At 49.7% G+C, this 18,024-nt stretch overlaps 1 protein-coding gene across 2 annotated transcripts in view; it reads left to right on the top strand.

Annotated features, from left to right (window-relative positions):
- SIDT1 (SID1 transmembrane family member 1) overlaps nt 1-17,786 on the top strand; it is a 96,211-nt gene extending 78,425 nt beyond the window's left edge. The window contains exons 17-26 of one of the 2 annotated variants that reach the window (XM_032773610.2): nt 442-559; nt 1,280-1,416; nt 5,616-5,724; nt 6,230-6,244; nt 7,237-7,313; nt 8,908-8,954; nt 11,077-11,182; nt 12,071-12,181; nt 15,720-15,833; nt 17,049-17,786. In XM_032773610.2, coding sequence (XP_032629501.1) covers nt 442-559; nt 1,280-1,416; nt 5,616-5,724; nt 6,230-6,244; nt 7,237-7,313; nt 8,908-8,954; nt 11,077-11,182; nt 12,071-12,181; nt 15,720-15,833; nt 17,049-17,111 — 897 coding nt within the window. In that variant the 3' untranslated portion in view covers nt 17,112-17,786. The remainder of the gene's footprint in view (nt 1-441; nt 560-1,279; nt 1,417-5,615; nt 5,725-6,229; nt 6,245-7,236; nt 7,314-8,907; nt 8,955-11,076; nt 11,183-12,070; nt 12,182-15,719; nt 15,834-17,048) is intronic. The other variant, XM_032773612.2, reaches the window with a different exon arrangement.
- Nucleotides 17,787-18,024: the final 238 nt, after the last annotated feature.

Here is an 18,024-nt window from a genome sequence, read left to right as displayed (position 1 = left end):
GGGGGCTCAATTCCCCACTGCCTTCCACCTGTGTTCTCATTTGCATCTGTGGAAAACGGGTGTAAAATTCTACTCGTCTGACGTGATAGTGCCTTACATAGTGGTGTGCTCCATTTGCTCAGGTGTAAATCCCCACACAAGGGGCAGGGGAGTGGGGAATCTGGGCTGGGTTTTTTCAGTATCAGGATACTGACAAATTCCCCTGTGATTAGCTGCATTCTGCCCCCTCAACCCTCCCTGCAGTTCCATCTGGCTGGGTCTTAGACTGCTAAGTAGCTTAGCAGTGTGCTGTTGTGTGCCATAGACACTCCAAAGGTGGCTACCCTTCATTGGAGTGGGAGTGTGTGTAAAATGTAGTTTGAGCTCCATAGGAATGTAAACTCTGATTAGAGAGGATATGACATTATGTCCCTTGTGTTCTCTTCCCTCCTCCTCTTCCAGGAATATGGAATCCCCAAACACTTTGGTCTCTTCTATGCCATGGGCATTGCTTTGATGATGGAAGGGGTTCTCAGTGCTTGTTACCATGTCTGCCCCAACTACTCTAATTTCCAGTTTGGTAAGTGGAGAACCCCAGCCAATAGAGAAATTTATGGGGAAAAAGGGCTCAGGTTTCACCTATTCAGGTTTGAAGCAGATCAGCCAAGTGGAACTTTGGCATCCCCTGGGATGCTAGGCCTGCAGACCTCTTCTGAGCTTGCTCACTTGTTGGGTGTGCAGGGACCAGTTAGTGAATGATGTGTTTTTTGTACTCCAGTTGATGATATGCTGTCCAGGTGACTGTGTTAGCACTCTGCTGGCAAGAACCGTGATTCCCCTCAATTCTGGCACTCAGCGTTCAAAGGTAGCATAGACAAGGCCTAAATTGTTTGCCTCTGAGGCCCTGACAGCTCCTGATTACCCACCCCCAGAAGATTCAGTGGCCCATTTATCTAACATGTGGACCTCAGCCCCACCAGGCTGGAAACTGTCTTCCTGTAGGTCAGTTTGTCTGTTCCCAGCAGTAATCCCATGTGGCCCTATGTTGCACTGGCATGTTCCAAGCACTTAATTCTTATTCTGCATTGGTTCACAGCACCTGGGGAGCTCACAGTGCAAATTGGAGAACTGCCAGAGCAAATTGGCAGAGCTCCAGGGAGCTATACCTGCCAGCCAAGGGTCTGGCCCATGGGCTCGGCCCTGATTTACAGACTCTCTGAAAAGCCATCCCAGTCCCCTGGGCAGTGAGTAAGGAAAAACCCTATTTGTCTTCATTCTCTCTGTTCTCTTCTTTTCACAGACACCTCCTTCATGTACATGATTGCAGGACTCTGCATGCTCAAGCTTTACCAGACCCGCCACCCTGACATCAATGCCAGTGCTTACTCTGCTTATGCCTCCTTCGCCGTGGTCATTTGCCTGGCTGTCGTCGGAGTGGTATGGCTCTCTCCTACCCACTCTGCTCTCCAGGAAGGAGAAGAACTGACCCAGTGGAGAAAAAGTACAGGGGGAGGGGTGCATAGGGTAGTGGGCCTGCAAAGCCTGCTGGCCCCTGGGTGAGCGTGACCAATACCACAGGGCCTTGGGTCTCTTTTTATCTTTGACAACTCATGGAAGATGGGAGAGATTCCAGAAGACTGGAAAAGGGCAAATACAGTGCCTATCTATAAAAAGGGAAATAAGGACATCTGGGGAATTACAGAGCAGTCATCTTAACTTCTGTACCTGGAAAGACAATGGAGCAAATAATTCAGCAATCAATTTGCAAACATCTAGAAGATAATAAGATGATAAGTAACAATCAGCATGGATTTGTCAAGAACAAATCCTGTCAAACCAACCTGATAGCTTTCTTTGACAGGGTAACAAGCCTTGTGGATGGGGGGAAGTGGTAGGCGTGGTATATCTTGACTTTAGTAAAGCTTTTGATACTATCTCACATGATCTTCTCATAAACAAATTAGGGAAATGCTACCTAGATAGAGCTACTATAAAGTGGGTGCAAAACTGGTTGGGAAACCGTTCCCAGAGAGTAGCTATCAGTGGTTCACAGTCATGCTGGAAGGGCATAATGAGTGGGGTCCTGCAAGGATCAATTCTGGGTCTGGTTCTGTTCAATAGTTTCATCAGTGATTTAGATAATAGCATAGAGAGTACATTTATCAAGTTTGCAGATGATACCAAGCTGGCAGGGGTTGCAAGTGGTTTGGAGGATGGGATTAAAATTCAAAATGATCTGGACAAGCTGAAGAAATGGTCTGAAGTAAATAGGATGAAATTCAGTAAGGATAAATGCAAAGTTCTCCACTTAGGAAGGAACAATTAGTTGCACGCACACAAAATGGGAAATGACTGCCTAGGAAGGAGAACTATGGAGAGGGATCTGGGGGTCATAGTGGACCACAAGCTAAATATGAGTCAACAGTGTAACACTGCTGCAAAAAAAGCAAACATCATTCTGGGATGTATTAGCAGGAGTATTGTAAGCAAGACACGAGAAGTAATTCTTCCGCTCTACTCCGCTCTGATTAGACCTCAACTGAAGTATTCTGTCTAGTTTGGGGCCCCACATTTCAGGAAAGATGTGGACAAATAGGAGAAAATCCAGAGAAGAGCAACAAAAATGATTAAAGGTCTAGAAAACATGACCTATGAGGGAAGACTGAAAAAATTGGGCTCGTTCAGTCTGGAAAAGAGAAGACTGAGAGAGGTCATGGTAACAGTTTTCAAATACGTAAAAGGTTGTTACAAGGAGGAGGGAGGTAAATTGTTCTCATTAGCCTCTAAGGATAAGACAAGAAGCAATGGGCTTAAATTGCAGCAAGGGAGGTTTAGGTTGGACATTAGGAAAAAATTCCTAACTGTCAGGGTGGTTAAGCACTGGAATAAATTGCCTAGGGAGGTTGTGGAACCTCCATCATTGGAGATTTTTAAGAGCACGTTAGATGAACGCTTGTCAAGAATGGTCTAGATAATACTTAGTCCTGCCATGAGTGCAGGGGACTGGACTAGATGACCTCTCAAGGTCCTTTCCAGTCCTACAAATCTATGATTTTATAAAAGGGAAGCTTCTAATTTGTATGGCTGGACAGGAGTGCTGGAGCAATTTGTATAGTGGGAGTGCTGAGAGCCATTGAACCCAACTGCAAACCCTTTATATGCTGGGAACCACTTCAAGCTAGGGAATGTGGCAGCACCCCGCTTCCAGTACCTTTGTGGCTGGGAAGGGAACCACAAAGCTGTGAGCCGAGTGTAAATGGTGCAGCTGCTGCTGTTGCTCTTCTGGGCTTCCAGGGTGAGCTTCATTCCCTCTGTTCAGCATCAGAGTGACTGGAGGAGTAGCAGTGATGGCCCCTTCTGACTCTTCCAGGCTCTTAGTTTCTCCTGTCCGGGACTCGCAGAGAGATAGGGGGAAAGGGAATCAGTCTCCTGCAGGCTCAGCCTCCCCTCTGGCAGGCCTGCTCCCTCCTCCCAGGGGCTGGTCCTCAGGGAGAGCTGCTTAAGAAAAGGTTCACATGCACAAGGGTCCACACACACACACAATGGGTTCCCACAGGGGTTAATTCATGAGCCTGCCTCCTTGGAGATCTGGGGTCTGGCATAGGTTAAACAGGGAAGGAAAACGAGTAATAGCAGTATCATGGTCTAATCACTAGTGCACATGCTCCACCACAAAAGCCACCGCAGTGTAGGGTACAGGCTATTGCAGCTGGCAGGGCTCTCTCAGGAGAGGCCCAGGGCTAGAATAATGGTGGGAGAGGGAGGAGCTACAGGGCAGGAGTGAGGTGGATCTGCACCTGGGGAGACCCAGGAGTGAAGCGGTAGGCAAGGCTTCAGGCCAGACTGGAGCGGTGGATGAGGCTACAAGTCAGGAACGCAGTGCATTGGTATAGCATGGGAGGGCCCAGGACTGGATAACAAGGGGCCATGACTGGTATGAATCCCGGCACAGATTTGTGTATTTTATCACAGCATCTGAGCCTTTGACTGATTATTGCTTGAAAAGAGACACTTGGTTGGATCAAATGCTTTGTACCAGCTCCCTGCTTGGGTACAAGTCACCTGGCAGGAAGCACCAGGTAAGGGCTTGGAAATACAGAGCGAGTGATCGCTCTGGAGAGTGGGGCCAGGGCTGCAATGGCAGAGGGGTCCAGGATTCAGGAGAGAGGCTTGTGCCCAGCCTGTGTATGGCTCTGCTCACTGCCTCACGTTCATGATCTCATGGCCCCCATGCAGGCCGCACTCGGAACCACAGCCATAAGGAGGTTCACGCCACACACATCACGCCTGGCCAGTCAGTGCTACTGAGGCATTAGCTCACAGATGCCGTGAACCACTGAACCACAGGAGCTGCAGCAAGCAAGAGCAGCATGGAGGCCTAGTTGGGAGCTGTCGGGAGCAAGCCTCCCCTCAGTGTCACGTTATTCATTCACTGGGGTAACTGGTTTCCCCACTGAGCTTTCTCAGTCCCCTCCTGGATGCTGTAATATTTCAATCAACACTGACAAAGCAAAATCAACTTTGAGCCCTGGTTTAACTCCCCAGAAGGGCTGTTACACTCGTAACCCCTGGTTGCCTGGATTTTCTAATGTGAACCATTCATCCATGCTGCACTAGTACTCAGAGAGAGAGGAGCAAGGAGCCACATGGAATATGTGCAGAAAGCTGCAGCGCTGCAACATTGAGGCTGATAGTGTTCAATCACACAGATCCTGGGAAATTCCAGTTCAAACTTCCTGCAATAACTTTACTGCTGCCTTTGTACATGTATGCACTACAATAGGGTTTCATTGGGTGAACACACAATGCTGGGCGATGGGACTTATGATCTGGCAAATAATACAAAGCAAACACAAATAATACATAGGATCCCATGACCCAATATACTGCTAGAGCAGGTAGCACTCTGTTTTCTCTGCATATGTTGTGAGATCATGTAGAGAAACCCCACGGTGCTGCATGCACCCATGGGGCAGACATTGTACTGTGGGAATCTTATACTGGCTGTATATTTCCTGACTCCTTAATATACAATTAATATCTTAAAGTTTAATATTGCAGTGACACAGATTTTGTGCATCATTGCCAGCTCATAACTGAACGTGTGTTAGTAGTGCCTGCTGGACACTGAGTAGCTATGTCCTTTTGGTATTGAGAGAAATGTTATCTAGATGGCAGGGCAGGAATAAGGGCTTTGAGAATCTGTCCTCAGAAAGATCACACCTATCTCTGTCACTCGTGCTCTTTCTAATGGTCGGCCTGTATATCAACAGGCTTCCTCTGACACGAAGTCTTCCCTGTGTTCTCTCCTTTGTGCATCTGTGGGGTCAAACACCTGGGGGTTATTTTGAATCTGCATGCTTCAAAAGTGGCCCGCTTTCGGAGGCGTTGAGCACCTGCAGCTCCCTTTTATTCGGGTTGGACGTGGGTGCTCAGCATCCCTGGAGAACCAGCTCACATTTATTTAAGTACCTAAATATGGATTTAGGAATCTGACTTTAGGTTGAACGTTTTGGCCCTATCCTATTGCAGGTTCTGTATTTGGCAAGCATTTCTTAAAGTTGGGGAGGAGTTGGGGGCTGAACCACGGGTGGCAGTCCTTGAGAACCCATCGTTTTTCCTGTTTTTGCTCCCAGGTGTTTGGAAAGAACAATGTGTGGTTTTGGGTCATCTTCTCAGTCATCCACATCGTGGCCTCGCTGGCTCTCAGTACCCAGATCTACTACATGGGCCGCTTCAAAATAGGTAAGCTCAGTGGCTTGAGAGAAATGGGCTTTTTGCCCCAGGTGATTACGTTCCTCTCGCTCCCCACCCTGAATTGGGAAATGAGACTTAGTATCCACGGCAGCCTATGCCACCTCTGCAAAGTCAGTCTGGCTGCCGGTGCCTGTGCTCCAAGCCCAGGGAAATGCCACTCTCCTAACATTGTCTTCCTGTTCTGACACCTCTGCTGCCTGGCGCTGGGAGAGTCCAGCACAATGACCCACTTTGTGGCACTCCAGCTACAGGGCTTCCAAGGATGCTGTCACAGGGACTCTCTGCCCAGAATGTTTCTCTCTGTTATGTGGCGCCCAGAGGTGGTGCTGTACCTGGGAGCACTCCAGTATTCCTGGAGCTGTTAAACCACCCAGTGCTCAGAGAGGCAGCTGGGAGGCTTCTGCTCTCCTACCTAGACGTGGAGGCCCCACACAGCTGCTGTTCTCATTCATGAACCTCTTTCTCCTTTCTCTTGTGCTGCCCTTGGCCTCAGATGTCTCTGACACAGGTAACTAGCAGATCCCTTTCTTCCCTGTTTGGATTGATTGAGCAGCAATGGAGCAAATGGATGGGGAATGTGTGTTCCTTGAGCCTGCTGTGTGGGTTCTTCAGGAGTGAAATGAGTGGCAAAGTGTGGGCCACATAGGGTGACCAGACAGCAAGTGTGAAAAATCAGGATGGGGTGGGGGAGCAATAGAAGCCTATATAAGAAAAATACCCCAAAATAGGGACTGTCCCTATAAAATTGGGACATCTGGTCACCCTAGGGCCACAGGAAGTGCACACGGCAGCAGAACCGTTTCCGTTCCACTGCAGAAAGGGGTCTGCGGTCGGGGCAGGCACTCTGGACTCTGGGCCAGTTCCACACTTGCCTCTGAAGGGGATGGGCCCGTGAGAATGTGGAACTGTCTGCCACAAACCCTCCAGTCAGAGCAGTGCAGTAGTTTCAGGGGCTGGAGGAGGAGCTGCCCTGCAGCCTGAGGGGAGGATTCCAGGACCTTCAAGACCCTGCAGCCATTTTTTCTCTGGGTGGGACCGGATGAATCTTTCCCTATGTGCAAATTCCTTAGGGAAGGGAAGTGTGGAGAGTGCTTGGCCTTTCCCTATGCCTCAGCACATACTCCTGCCTCCCTCTGAGGATCAGCCACAGAGTATGCCAGGTACATGCCGGGGGGGCCTCTTGGACAATGCCAAGGGGTGATAGGTGGGTGTTGAAACTCTGCATGGCCAAATGCAATTCAGCTGACAGCTGTCTGTATTCCAGTGTCCCCTTGTGGCACTGACGGCCCCTGCACTGTGAATCATTGTGAGATGCTCACCAATGATTTGCTTCCCAAAGGGAGGGCAAAGCAATCCGGCTTGGTGGGTGTGGGCTTCCTATTTGCATGCCCTCCACAGTTAGTGTCACCCCTGTTCCCTGGGTAGTGATACCGTCTCACTGCCCCTGTCAGGGCTACTTGGCTGGATTCATTGGCTTTCCTGTCCTCTTATCTCTGGCAGACTTTGGGATTTTCCGCCGAGTGGTGATGGTGCTGTACACGGATTGTTTCCAGCAGTGCAGCCGGCCAATGTACATGGTAGGTGGTTTCCTGAGTCCCAGCCCGTCCTTGGCAGTTACTCAGTTACCGGCTAGGGAGAGATTAAAGCTGTGCAGAGCGTGTGCAGGCAGCACATGTGGCTCTTCAAATGAGTGGACAAAGACTTTTTTTTTTTTTAAATCCTCTCCAACAAAAGAAGCTTCTGTCCTTGGTCTGGAATTCCACACACTTTTTGTCCAGAAGAGGCTTTTGCAGGGAGTTTGAGGCGAATTGGTCAAGGAAGGGGGATATTTTTCTTGGTGGATTTTTTAAAAATCTATCATTTGGAAGATGTTAGCATAGGGAGGTCAGCACTGCATTCTGAACAGTTGCTGTCCTACAGCCCTACCCTGGGAAAGCCTGTTGTTTTTTAGCTGTAAACAGGGGCGGCTCTAGCTCTTTTGCGCCCCCAAACACGGCAGGCAGGCTGTCGTCGGCGTACCCACTGCCGAATTGCCGCCGAATCCGCGGGACCGGCAGACATCTCGCAGGCAAGCTGCGGAAGGCAGCCTGACTGCCGCCCTCGCAGGGACCAGCAGGGTGCCCCCTGCAGCTTGCTGTCCCAGGCATGCGCTTGGAGCGCTGGTGCCTGGAGCTGCCACTGGCTGTAGAGCTGCAGCTGCTGTTATTCCTGCCTCACCCTGGGGTAAATGGCGTTTTGCAGTTGAAAACAAGATGTAGTTGTTACCTAAGTCGCTTAAACTTACCTCTTGTCAGAGGCTATTCAGCACTGACTACAGCCTGGCGCTTCGTGTACCTTATGGGCTGAGCCATTGCTGTCTGTCCGAGGTGACTGAATTTTTGAGCAGTTAGTCTCTACGCACCCCATCTGTTACTTTTTTTTTAAAGATGCTTCTTTTGCTTCTCCAGGAACACAACAGACTGTGAATTGCCCAAGCAGTCTATGACCACATGGATCTTAAGAAAACACTGTTAATTAGGAATAGAAATTCAGATTTACAACACCAAAACATTGAATGTGATGAAAGCAAGTCTAGGCTCAAAGGGACATCTTCCACTTAAAAAGTCTGCAAAGTTTTTTTTCACCTGTTATAGTTGCTATAGTTGGTTACAAGAACTTCCCAAGCTCACTGTAACTGAAAATGTTGGGGGGGGGGGGGGGGGGGGCAGAAAGAGTTCTCTTATGTGTTTGACAGCACTTTGTGCTTAATCGTTTTCCCTGGTTCCCTTGTGTATTCAGTTCCTTTCTTTGTGTGTGAGAATTATTTAGTTGTTGTTTTTTTTTTGTTTTTTTTTAAGGATTAGGAAAAATACTATTTGTAAAACCACAAAAACTGACCAGGAGGTTCAGGGGTTGGTGCATTACTGGAAACATCTTGGAAGTCCTTTTTAGATTTCCTCTTAAAATCCATAAACATTGGAGCAATTTGTTTTCCTAGCACAAATGTTCACCAAAAAAAGGATTTGACAGTCATGCATTCATGTATTTGTGAGAGGCAAATATTAAATCCATGAGAGTGAGTGTCTTGAACTGCCGTGACAAACTTCTCTGCCTGCACTCTTCGCCGTGTTTTGTATAGTATTGGTGAAGACTGAACGTTCATCATCAGTGATTATTGTGCGTTCTCCCCAGGACAGGATGGTGCTGCTCATTGTTGGAAACCTGGTCAACTGGTCCTTGTAAGTAGTAGTGGGGTGTGCGCATGTTTCAGCATTGATTTTTATAGGTGGCTGGAACAGAGGTAGAAATGTAGTGGTCTCCGTGTGGGACTCTTTCAGATTCTTCTGTTGGAGTTCAGCAACCCTAAATTGAAGATGAGTTTCAGGCTTTACGGAGCTGAAACCAGGGGCATGACCCTGTTAGAGCTGAGAAGCTAAAATGGGTCAGGCCTCCTCAATATGTGCTTGGGAGACCTCCAGCAAAACGGAGGTGTTGCAGACTGCAGTGTTGGTGGTTTTGTAGGTGGCACTTATCCATCCCCGCTGTGCATGAGGTAGCCTACCCAAGCTAGCCTGAATCCAGCGAGTATGGCTAAGAACAGCAGTGGAGGCGGTGCAGCGCAGGTTTCAGCGTAGGTAATACAAGGCCCAGGTACATACTTGGCTCGCTAGACCTTACTGTGCAGTCGTCACTGCTCTTGTCACTATGCTAACTGTATTCAAGCTTGCTAGTCCCTGAACTGCTGGTGCTGTGTAGATGCACCCTGAGTTAGAACTCATCCAGCGCCCTGACATGCTGTTAGACCATGTTGCTAGAGGGGCCAGTTTTTGGATGAGATGTAAACTCAAATCCTGGCCTCTTGTTAAAGTTCCCTTGATGCCTTTTCTCAATCAAATTCCTTGTTAAAAACCTAGTTTGGGTGATTTTATTGTGCCTCCTTAAATCCACCCTGCAGAATTCTTCATTTTCTGTCCTGCCTTAATTTCCTCCAACAGCCAGGATCACGCATTTGCCCTGGCCACTCCCCAGGGGTGAAAGTAAGTTAGGCCACTTACTGGTACGAGTGGGGGGTCCCTTGGGCGGAAGGGGTGGGGTTGGGGGTCAGCATCCCCCACCAGCCCTTTCAAGCTGCCTGGCCTGCGCCACCCGGGGCTCCCGTGTTGATTTAAAGGGCGCGGGGCTCTGGACGCTGCTGCCGAGCTGCCAACAGGGGAGGCAAAAGGGGCAGGGACATTAAAGCACTGCTGCAGCAGTGCTTTAATGTGGGCTGGGTATGGGCCGGTGCGGGTTCTTATTGGTGCAACTCCCTTTCACCCCTGCACCAGGGCTAGGACAGGAACAGCTGTTGTAGCTTTGGCATAGCTGTGGATTTTCTTACGTGGAGGGTGCTGCACTGTAAGGCAGCTTTCCACGAATGTTGTGCCTCTCAAGTGGTTTGGAAGAGACATACGCATGGCCAAAGATCTGGCCCTGTCATCACTGAAATGTAGCCACATCTGGCTGCTTAATAGACCACATCCATGGCACAGCTACCCAGGAAAGGGAGTGAAGAAGAATCCAAATTCAACTGAAAAACAAGGGAGGAATTTAAGGTGTCAGAATGGAACTTTTCAGCTGTAATGTAGCTCCTAGCTTATGCTCCTAGTCAATGTCCAGTGTAATTTTAACAGATAGTCTGTGTGCCCGATTGTTTGCGTGGATCAGATCTTCCAAATGGCAGCACGCCACAGGAAGATGTGACTGCGAATGACAAGAAGTTGGCAGGGGCGATGAGGCAGGTGAAGGCCCTGAAACTACTTGAACGCCTTCATTTAAAACTGACTAGAGATTTCAAGCTGACTGGGAAGTGGATCCAAGTGGCAGATATCCCCTGCTGCCCAGTAGGGCCATGGAGGAAGGGGGCCTGCAAGCCAGTAAGAGGGGCAGCAGGGGGTGCTCGAGTCATTTCCTCTCAGACTCTCACCCACCCACTCACAGCTTCTGACTATGGAGCTGGAAAGGCAAAATAGTGGCAAACAAGATGGGAAACCACAGAAGTGAGGGCAGGAGCGTGATATATGGGTTGGCTGCATGGGGGTGGGGCGAGGGTGGGCTAGGACACCTGGGTTCTGTTCTTAGCTCTTCCACCAACTCCCTGTGGCAAATCACTTCCCCCCCCGACCCTGCCTCAGTTTCTCATTTGTAAAATAGGACCTAGAGTATTTACGTGCCGCCACAGAGGACTGTGAGGCCAAACCTGTGTCTGTCAAGTGTTCTGTGATAGGAGGAGCAATGTGTGACTGATGCGTTCTGCAGTCTCCCTCCCCAACATGGGTGAAGGAGTTGGTTAATGTGTCTGTCTCTGTCCCTCCCTTCTCTCAGTGCTGTCTTTGGACTGGTGTATCGGCCAAGGGACTTTGCCTCCTACATGCTGGGGATCTTTATCTGTAACCTACTGCTGTATCTGGCCTTTTACATCATCATGAAGGTAAAGGAGGCAGCTGCTGCTGCCTGTTGTGCTCTTGGGAGTCTGCCCTTATTTTCTATGCCTTCCCGATGGGGGAGCAAAGACCTTTCGTGCAGCAGTTCCTTGTGTCTCCACAATGCCTGCAGCGCAGTGTGAAGCGGGGTCGGCTGCCCAGTGTCTGCTCCCCTCGCTGCCCCTCTGATTGAAGTGTCGACTCCCTCTGGGGACTTGCTGATTCTGCAGCTTGGGGGGGCCTTGGTGCTGGGGCAGAGGGGGGAGTGCACTGGCGATACATGATCAACTTTTTTTTACAGAAACATGGGGCAGCCACATATCAGTTCACTTTACACTATGGGGATTCTAGAGCACCTATCCCCTAGGTCGCACTGTTGATGGGAGCAGGGGGTTCTGGGTAATTTCCACACAAGATGTCCTGCATTGAGGGATGCATTAGGAGGATAGGTTGAGCTGTTATAGCTGCAACACTTGTGATTGCCCTGCCAAGGAGCCATTGCAGGCAGCCCATCCTGGGTGTCTCAAACCGAGCTTGTAAAACTCCTGGACTGGCATCAGCATGAGGATGCAGGGCATTGTATAGCATTGCAAGCCTGCCAGACACTGCTTGTTATGTCTCTTTGCAGAGTGCAGACTGGGCCTTACAGTCTCCCAAAAGGGCAACAAATGAAGCCAGAGCTTTCAGAAATGTGATGAGGCAGATGATTTTCTGATCCAAAATTGAGAATAACAGATGCCCTGTGCTACTGACCACATCCTCCTGTGCTGGGTTAGACCTAGCACTGTGCCCTTTGCTGTGATTGTGTGTGCACAGCGGGATGGTTCCTGGAAAGGACAATATATGTTGCCTCCCTGGGCTGATTTTTCAGGCCTTGTTCCTTTTGATTGTTGCAGCTCCGCAGCTCTGAGAAGCTCCTGCCCATTCCACTGTTCTGCATCGTGGCCACAGCCGTGGTTTGGGCTGCAGCGCTTTACTTTTTCTTCCAGAACCTCAGCAGCTGGGAGGTAAAGGTCACACATTTATCTGTCTGGAGCCCCATCTCTGTCTCCTCTCTTCCTCCATCACTTCTGCTCCCTTTTCCTTCCCCCGTCCATACTTCTGAATATCCCTTCTAATTCTGCAAAAAAAATGCTCTAAGAAAAGGCGTCTGGATCATTAATAGCAGTAAAGGGCAAACTCCTTCAGTGTATTGGAAGGATGGGGACTGTTACAGACGTGAGCCAAAAATAACTGACTCTAGCACAGGAATAGCCAAGCCCATCATGTACCTCACTGTTGAGCCTGTGTGTTCCTTCTTAGGCTCCCATGAATTGAGAGGGTGGTGTGAAAGTGATCCAGAAAGGGCACTGGCTGTTGGTGGAGAGAGAAAATATAGCTGTGCCTTGGTAGGTCTGTAACATGAGATCTTGTAGAAGCTGACAGATCTAGAATTACTCCAGGTGGCTATTTCTTTGGAGGGTGATGTCTTTTCTCCTGCTTCTGTTTGTATGGAGGGGGAAGGGTTTTGTCTTTCTTTCTAGATCCTCCTGTGCTCTGAATGCTCACCATGCAGCATGCATGGCCCCTGCCTGAACACAGTGTTCATACAGAATATTGATTTAAGATTTTGGTCTGAAGGAAGCACAGAGCAGCTGATAAAGAAGTTAGCTTGTATGCAGTGGTGGTGTAGCTGTGTCAGTCCCAGGATATTAGAGAGACAAGATGGGTGAGATAACATCTTGTATTGGACCAACTTCCATTGGTGAGAGAGACGAGCTTTCCAGCTTACACGGAGCTCTTCTTCGGGTCTGGGAAAGGTACTCAGAGCGTCCCAGCTAAATGCAAGATTGAGCAGATAGAATGTGCACAAACGACTTGTGCCAAACTAAGGGACCATTCAAGATGAAGTGGCCCATTAACAACCCTGTAGCTATAAGACAAAAGGGAGTATTAGTGGGTTACTGGTTGTTGCAATGACCCATCAATCGAGTATCTGTATTAAGACTATGGCTGTGTCTACACTATGGACCTTGCAGCAGCACAGCTGTACCACTGTAAGGTCTCCCGGGTAGCCACTCTGTGCCGACGGGAGAACTCTCCTACCAGCATAACTAAACCACCCCCAATGAGTGGCAGTAGCTGTGCTGGTGGGTGAATGTTTCCCACAGACATAGCACTGTCTGCTCTGGTGCTTTTGTCGGTGTAACTTATGTCTGTCAGGGGAGTGTTTTTTTCGCACCTGGCTGATCGAAGTTTTGCTGACAAAAGTGCTAGTGGAGACAAAGCCTATGATTTTTAGTGTCTAACAGAGCTATGAATTTCAGCTCCCAGGCTCATCTTTTGAAAGTGTTGTGCAGGCTTCCTTTGCAGATGAGGACTGAGAGGTCAGACACAGTGTGATCGGTCTGTGAAAAGTGTTCACCTGCAGTTGACAGGGTGTTTTTGTCTTTTACCAAAACTTTTTCAAAAGACGAGCCTGGGAGCTTAAATTCATTCCTCTGCTAGACACCAAAAATCAGAGACTGAATAGAGACTCTTGATTTATGGCATATTACAACAATCCGTAATCCACTAACCCCCTCTTTTTGTCCTCTGATTGCAGAGGTGCTAGAAGGCTAGGTTATCTTGAATAGTCCCTTACAATATGTGCTAACTACTTTTTCTAAACAATCTGTTCCACCCTGCGTTTAGCCCTGACTCTGAGAGTTCCTTCCCCCATTATAGAGTTGTCAACCCTTCAGGATTGTCTGGGAGTCTCCAGGAATTAAAGATTATGTTTAGTTAAAGATTATGTCAAGTGATGAAACCTCCAGGAATACATCCAACCAAAACTGGCAACCCTATTCCCAGACCTGAAGAAGAGCTCTGTGTGACTCAAAAGCTTCCAACATAAGTTGGTCCAGTAAGATATTATTTTACCCAGCTTGTTTCTCCAAAGTTTGTTAGGTTCAGTTTGCCACAAGGAGCTAGAAATGGAGACTTTCTTTAGTGGGTCAAAAAGAACAGGAGTACTTGTGGCACCTTAGAGACTAACAAATTTATTTGAGCATAAGCTTTCGTGGCCTAAAACCCACTTCATCAGATGCATGCAGTGAAAAATACAGTAGGAAAATATATATACGTGTGTGTGTGTGTGTGTGTGTGTGTGTGTGTGTGTGTGTGTATACACACACACACACAGAGAACGTGGAAAAAATGGGTGTTGCCATACCAACTGTAACTAGGGTAATTAATTAAGGAGGGCTGTTATCAGCAGGAAAAAAAACATTTGTAGTGATAATCAGCATGGCCCATTTCCAACAGTTGACAAGAAGGTGTGAGTAACAGTAGGGGGAAAAATTAGAGAGGCTGCACGATGGAGCAGTGAAATCTTTTCTGGTTGGTAACCACAGAGGGCAGAAATTTCTCTGAATGCTTCTAGGTTTGTGCACATCTCTTACCTGCATAATGTTAAAAATCTCACAGATCCAGATCCCTGTGCAGCTGTAGTGCTCTCAGTATTGAGACCGTGATGGTGTTGCCTGCACATGGAAGATCTTGTTGAAGTGGAAAGTCTGAATTGCTGTTTTCAGTGGTGTCGGGGTCAAGGGATAAGGATTGATAAGTGGGAAATCATAGTCACTGTTAGACTTTCTGTGCGACCCATAAGCTAAAGGTGTCTGTAGTCCAGGAGTTGAGGTCTGCAGCAGGGGCAGCACCTGTGCGTGAAGGCAGCAAGCAGAGCTGCCTGCCGGACCTCTGCCTAGGAGCAGCCAGGACAGGTCGCCACTTGTGGGGAGCTGCCCGAGGTGAGTGGCCCCTGGATCTGGCACCCTGCACCCTGGCCTGTACCCCAAGTCCCTGCCGGCCCCGTGCCAATCAGACTATAAACCAGACTTTCAGTGAAGATCATAAATGCTGGTTTACAGAGCTTTCTGGTTGGTGAAGTGCCGGATAAAACAGTGTTTATGTATAAAGGAGAGTCTGAGTGGGAAGGGAAACAGAGGACCAACATCACTGGGCAGGTCAGTGACACAGCTGGGTATCTGAAAGCTGAAAGTGAACAAGCTTGAGAGTAGATCTCAGATGCACATTTTTAACAGTGAGGGTCACTACCATTGGAACAAGTTATCTGGGGTTTTGGTGGACTCTCCGTCTCTGGAAGATAAGTTGTAACTTCCCCAGAATTACTGGGGAAATTCTATGGCCTGTTTTATACCAGGTGTCAGACTAGATGGTCACCACGGTGCTTTCTGCCCTTGGAAGCTATGAATCTGGGAGTAGAACTCATGTCTGCGGACTCCAAGTCCAGTGTTCTACCCCTGTCTGTCTCCTCCTGCTACCTCCTCACTCTCTCTCCTTCACGTTCTCTGCCCACTCACTCTTACTAAACAGACGCTTCTCCCCGGTGCAGCTCTTGGTCTGACATCCCACATGGTGCCAAAGGGTTAGGCCGGGGGAGTTTTGTGAAGTGTTTGGATGGGTGATGCCAGCAACGTGCCATCCAAGTGCCTGTCCTGTCTCTATGTGAGAGAGAGGATATGGGAGCCTGCTCCTCCTCAGCCCTCTGCCCTCTCTCCCTAGGAGACCCCGGCGGAATCCCGAGAGAAGAATCGCCCATGCATCCTGCTGGGCTTCTTTGATGACCATGACGTCTGGCACTTCCTCTCAGCAGCCGCCTTGTTCTTCTCCTTCTTGGTGAGCTTCTCTCTCACTCCATCTCTTGCCCATTCCCCTTCCACTTCTGTCTCCTGCTCATGTTCTTCATCCCTCAGTCTATTCCCCCACTGCTCCCCATCCCCATCTTTCTTCTATTTCAGTCTAGCTGGGGCACATATGTAGCCTGGGCCGTGCTGGTACCTAGCGGTGTTGTGCTACTTCCTGACCCCTGTGCACACAGCCTGCTTTTGGGGAGCATCAACCCCATCCTCGACTTGTCTTTCCACCTGCACTGCTCCCGAGACTGCCCCTGCAAGGGGACGTTCCAACGCCGAGTTCAACAGCCCTGTCTCCTGCTCTGATTGGGTTGGCTCGTTTTCCACCCCGACCCCAATCCATTCTTTTCATGACTTCCTGGCCTGGAGTCCCCTGGAGGATTGTGGCTGATGCAGCCATAATGGGGTGGGGGGGGACATTGCCCTTGTTCTCCCCCCATCTGAGACTCCTTCTTTGTCAGCTGTTGCACTGGCACCCAGGAGGGACCCCAGTGAAGCCCCTAGTATGGAGCTTTAGCCACTCATGGGCTTCCCTAATGCAAAGCGGCAGGTAAGTTGTATTTGCCAGCTGAACTAAACTTGCTACCCTTCCTGACCTTGCTGTGCAATGCCAAGGGCTGTGCTGCCCCTGGGGGTGGGAGAACAAACTGTCCTTGGGCTGGGGGAGGGAGAGAGGTTGAGCCCTTGTCCCCCTGCTGCCTCTCCGTTGCCCCTCCTGAAGTGCCTCGCAGTCAGGGGAAGCAGCCAGTTTTGTTTCCTACCCCGCTGTGCGGTGCCTAGTGCTGCCCTGGTGGCGTTTGATTTCCTGGGGTGTTGGCTTTTCCTATGATTTTAGTGCTGGTGAAAGGTGCTGGGCTCTGTCCTGGGCAGAGAAGCCCTCTAGTCAGCAGCCGCAGAGCAAATGCAGGCTGGGCAGAAGCACAACAAGCTCCCACCACACCGCCTCGCTCCGAGGATCATCTCTGTCAAGGGAAGGGCAGAGTTCAGTCTCCACAGCCCATTTTGGCCCCAGCCTCTCTGCTGAGGCAACTGACGAGGGGCCAGCCAGTGCCCATTCAGATGGTTTTTTTGTGAGGGGGGGGGCACCTGTGTTGCTGCTGGGAAGTGGCCTGAGCTCCCCCATTTCATGCCAAGCACCTGGCAGTTAAAGCTGTGGCATGCACAGGAGCTGTGTGATGATCTCTCCCTCTCGTTTTAGGTTCTGTTAACGCTGGATGATGACCTGGATTCCGTGCGCAGAGACAAGATCCCTGTATTCTGAGCGACAGGAGCTGGGGTGGGGATGGTGTTCTTCATTCTGCTCGGTGGAAGGAGCAGAGCCGGCAGCCAGCATTGTCTGGGGAGAATGAACCTCCTGTTGTACAAACAGCACTGACACCCCAGCCAGGCGGAGAAGGAGGAGCAGATAGATCCCACACCAGCAAATAGGAGGCTTCTGTAATAAATGAGACAAGATCTGAAAGGCAGACAGAGCCCTGCCTGTTCCTCCTCCCTGCCACTCATTGGATCAGATGTGGCCATCCAGCATCCTGGAGTCCAGTGCAAGGCAGATGAGCAATGCTTTGGCTGGAAGTCACGCAGGAGTGAGGGAGCTGTGGCCATGTTCATTAAGGGTAGTGTGTTCCTCTAGGGGTGACTTAAACTGTGTTCACCTTCTCCTGCAACCTCCGCTGCCTTGAGAAAAGACACCCAGCACTCAGTCCTGAGCGGCCCCAGGGAGCAGTCTCTTTCTCTCGCTCACTGCCTGGCACCAACCCCAGCAGTGCAATGGGACATGAGACACAGCAAGCCCCTCAGATGGGGAAGAGCAGCTGACACTAGCTCTTGACTCCTATATCTGCCTTTGTGTTGTATTGCTCTTCCATGAGCATGGTTGTCTGGGGCGATGCAGGTCCCCATCACGCTTGTAGCAGTTCCCTGCACTCCACAGGCCGCTACTGTCTGCATCTGACCACGTCCACAGCCCCCTGCAGCCTGGAGGTGTAAGCTCTCACTCTGTGCCAGCCTGAGGAGCGCCTGCTGGGGCTAAAGGTAGCAAACAGAGGCCAGGCTCAAATCTCTAGCCCCAGCCTTAAGCCTGAGCTACTTCATCCTGCAACTGGAAGAACCTCAGGCCAGGGAAGAGCAATGGGCCCAAGGAACTGTTCCACCTGAAAAAGCAACAGCCCTGGGAG

The sequence above is a fragment of the Chelonoidis abingdonii genome, chromosome 1 (assembly GCF_003597395.2).
Source record: "Chelonoidis abingdonii isolate Lonesome George chromosome 1, CheloAbing_2.0, whole genome shotgun sequence".
NCBI classification, from domain to species: Eukaryota; Metazoa; Chordata; order Testudines; family Testudinidae; genus Chelonoidis; species Chelonoidis abingdonii.
This window is presented reverse-complemented; position numbering and strand designations above follow the sequence as displayed.